The sequence below is a fragment of the Egretta garzetta genome, unplaced genomic scaffold (genome assembly GCF_000687185.1).
Source record: "Egretta garzetta isolate BGI_Z169 unplaced genomic scaffold, ASM68718v1 scaffold325, whole genome shotgun sequence".
In the NCBI taxonomy this organism is placed as follows: domain Eukaryota; kingdom Metazoa; phylum Chordata; class Aves; order Pelecaniformes; family Ardeidae; genus Egretta; species Egretta garzetta.
In genome coordinates this window covers 703,331-704,537 of record NW_009259833.1, presented here as the reverse complement: position 1 = coordinate 704,537, position 1,207 = coordinate 703,331, and the positions used below count along the sequence as shown (strand labels likewise).

Here is a 1,207-nt window from a genome sequence, read left to right as displayed (position 1 = left end):
GGTGAGGTTTAGCTGTAAGAGCTGCAGGAGCAGCCTGCAGAAACCTCCCACGGCAGCAGCCCACGTAACTGCTTTCTCCCTTGGCCCGGTAATCAGGAAGCTTTTTGCCGGGGCAAAGTCAAGGGAAAATGTTGATGCTGGAGCAGAAAGCGGGGAGAAGAACGAGAGCAACCAGCACCAGCCTTTTCTGTGTAACATCTGTCTTTTGCTTGCTCTGCAGAAATAAATGCTAATATAGCCGTCACAGCCCAATGTCACGCAGTGCAGAGGACAGCAGCCCACCCCAAGCACACGAGCGTCGCGTCCTGCAGTGGCTGCGAACGGCCTGGCCTTGCCAACAGCACAGGAAGGATGGAGTGCGACAGCCTCCTGGATTTGTTTTCCAGTTTTTCTTCCACCCTAGGAAGCCATGCATGCCCAAAACCATTAAGAGAACATTATCAGCACAGCGAAAGCCGAAGAGTCGGGGTTAATAAGCGTGAGAATCGGGGTTGCCTGGACAACCTGAAATCAGCCCACCCGCCTGCACTTGTTAAACAGTTCATTAGCGTGTGTTACTCCTCCAAGAAATTGAGTTGGAAAGCCATGGGAAGGGATGTGCCAGGCCTAATTCTGGCTCCAGCTTTAGCCACGAAGCCATGGTGCACCTGAGCAGACCCTGGATGTGGAAAACATCAGTATGGGTCCAAAAGCGACGAGCACAAAGGCTACTCACCGGAATCCAAACATGATCTCGTCGTGGCGCAGGTGAGCATCGTCGTCGATGGACAGGATGGCCTCCGTCTCAATCTCATCCCACGGCAGGAACCGGTTGTTCAGGCTGTTTTTCTCTGTGCGGACAACCTGAGAGATGAACACACAACAGTTATGGTGGCTGCATATGCACAGAGAAGAGGTTTAGGGGCTGGGGCCGCACGCTCCACCTGTGGCAGTCCAGCATTTTGGCATTGCTTCGTAGCCCCTGCGACGGGGAAACGCTTTCTAGGCAAAAAGCATCAGCTCACACCGGCGCCAGCTCCAGCATCCAGCCCTCCTACCTGCTGCCTCCTGCCCGTCTCACCGAAGCCAAACCCAGCGCCCACGATGCCAGGCACCAGCTGTGCTTGCGGTTGCCTGCCCTCTCGAGCGCAGGAGGGTGGCTCGGCAATAACAAAGCATCACCCAGAGGTGGAAACAGGGCAGCCACGGTCGGGTCACACACAGCGGT

General features: G+C 55.6%; 1 protein-coding gene across 21 annotated transcripts in view; it reads right to left on the bottom strand.

The window, feature by feature from the left end:
• The window catches only part of EXTL3 (exostosin like glycosyltransferase 3), a 134,205-nt gene that overhangs the window by 6,307 nt on the left and 126,691 nt on the right, over positions 1-1,207 (bottom strand). For 19 of the 21 annotated variants that reach the window (XM_035895422.1, XM_035895424.1, XM_035895427.1 and 16 more), the window contains one exon: positions 716-843. In XM_035895422.1, the coding sequence (XP_035751315.1) occupies positions 716-843 (128 nt within the window). Of the gene's footprint in view, positions 1-715; positions 844-1,207 lie in introns of those variants that run through there. The other 2 variants (XR_004842167.1, XR_004842171.1) reach the window with 2 other exon arrangements.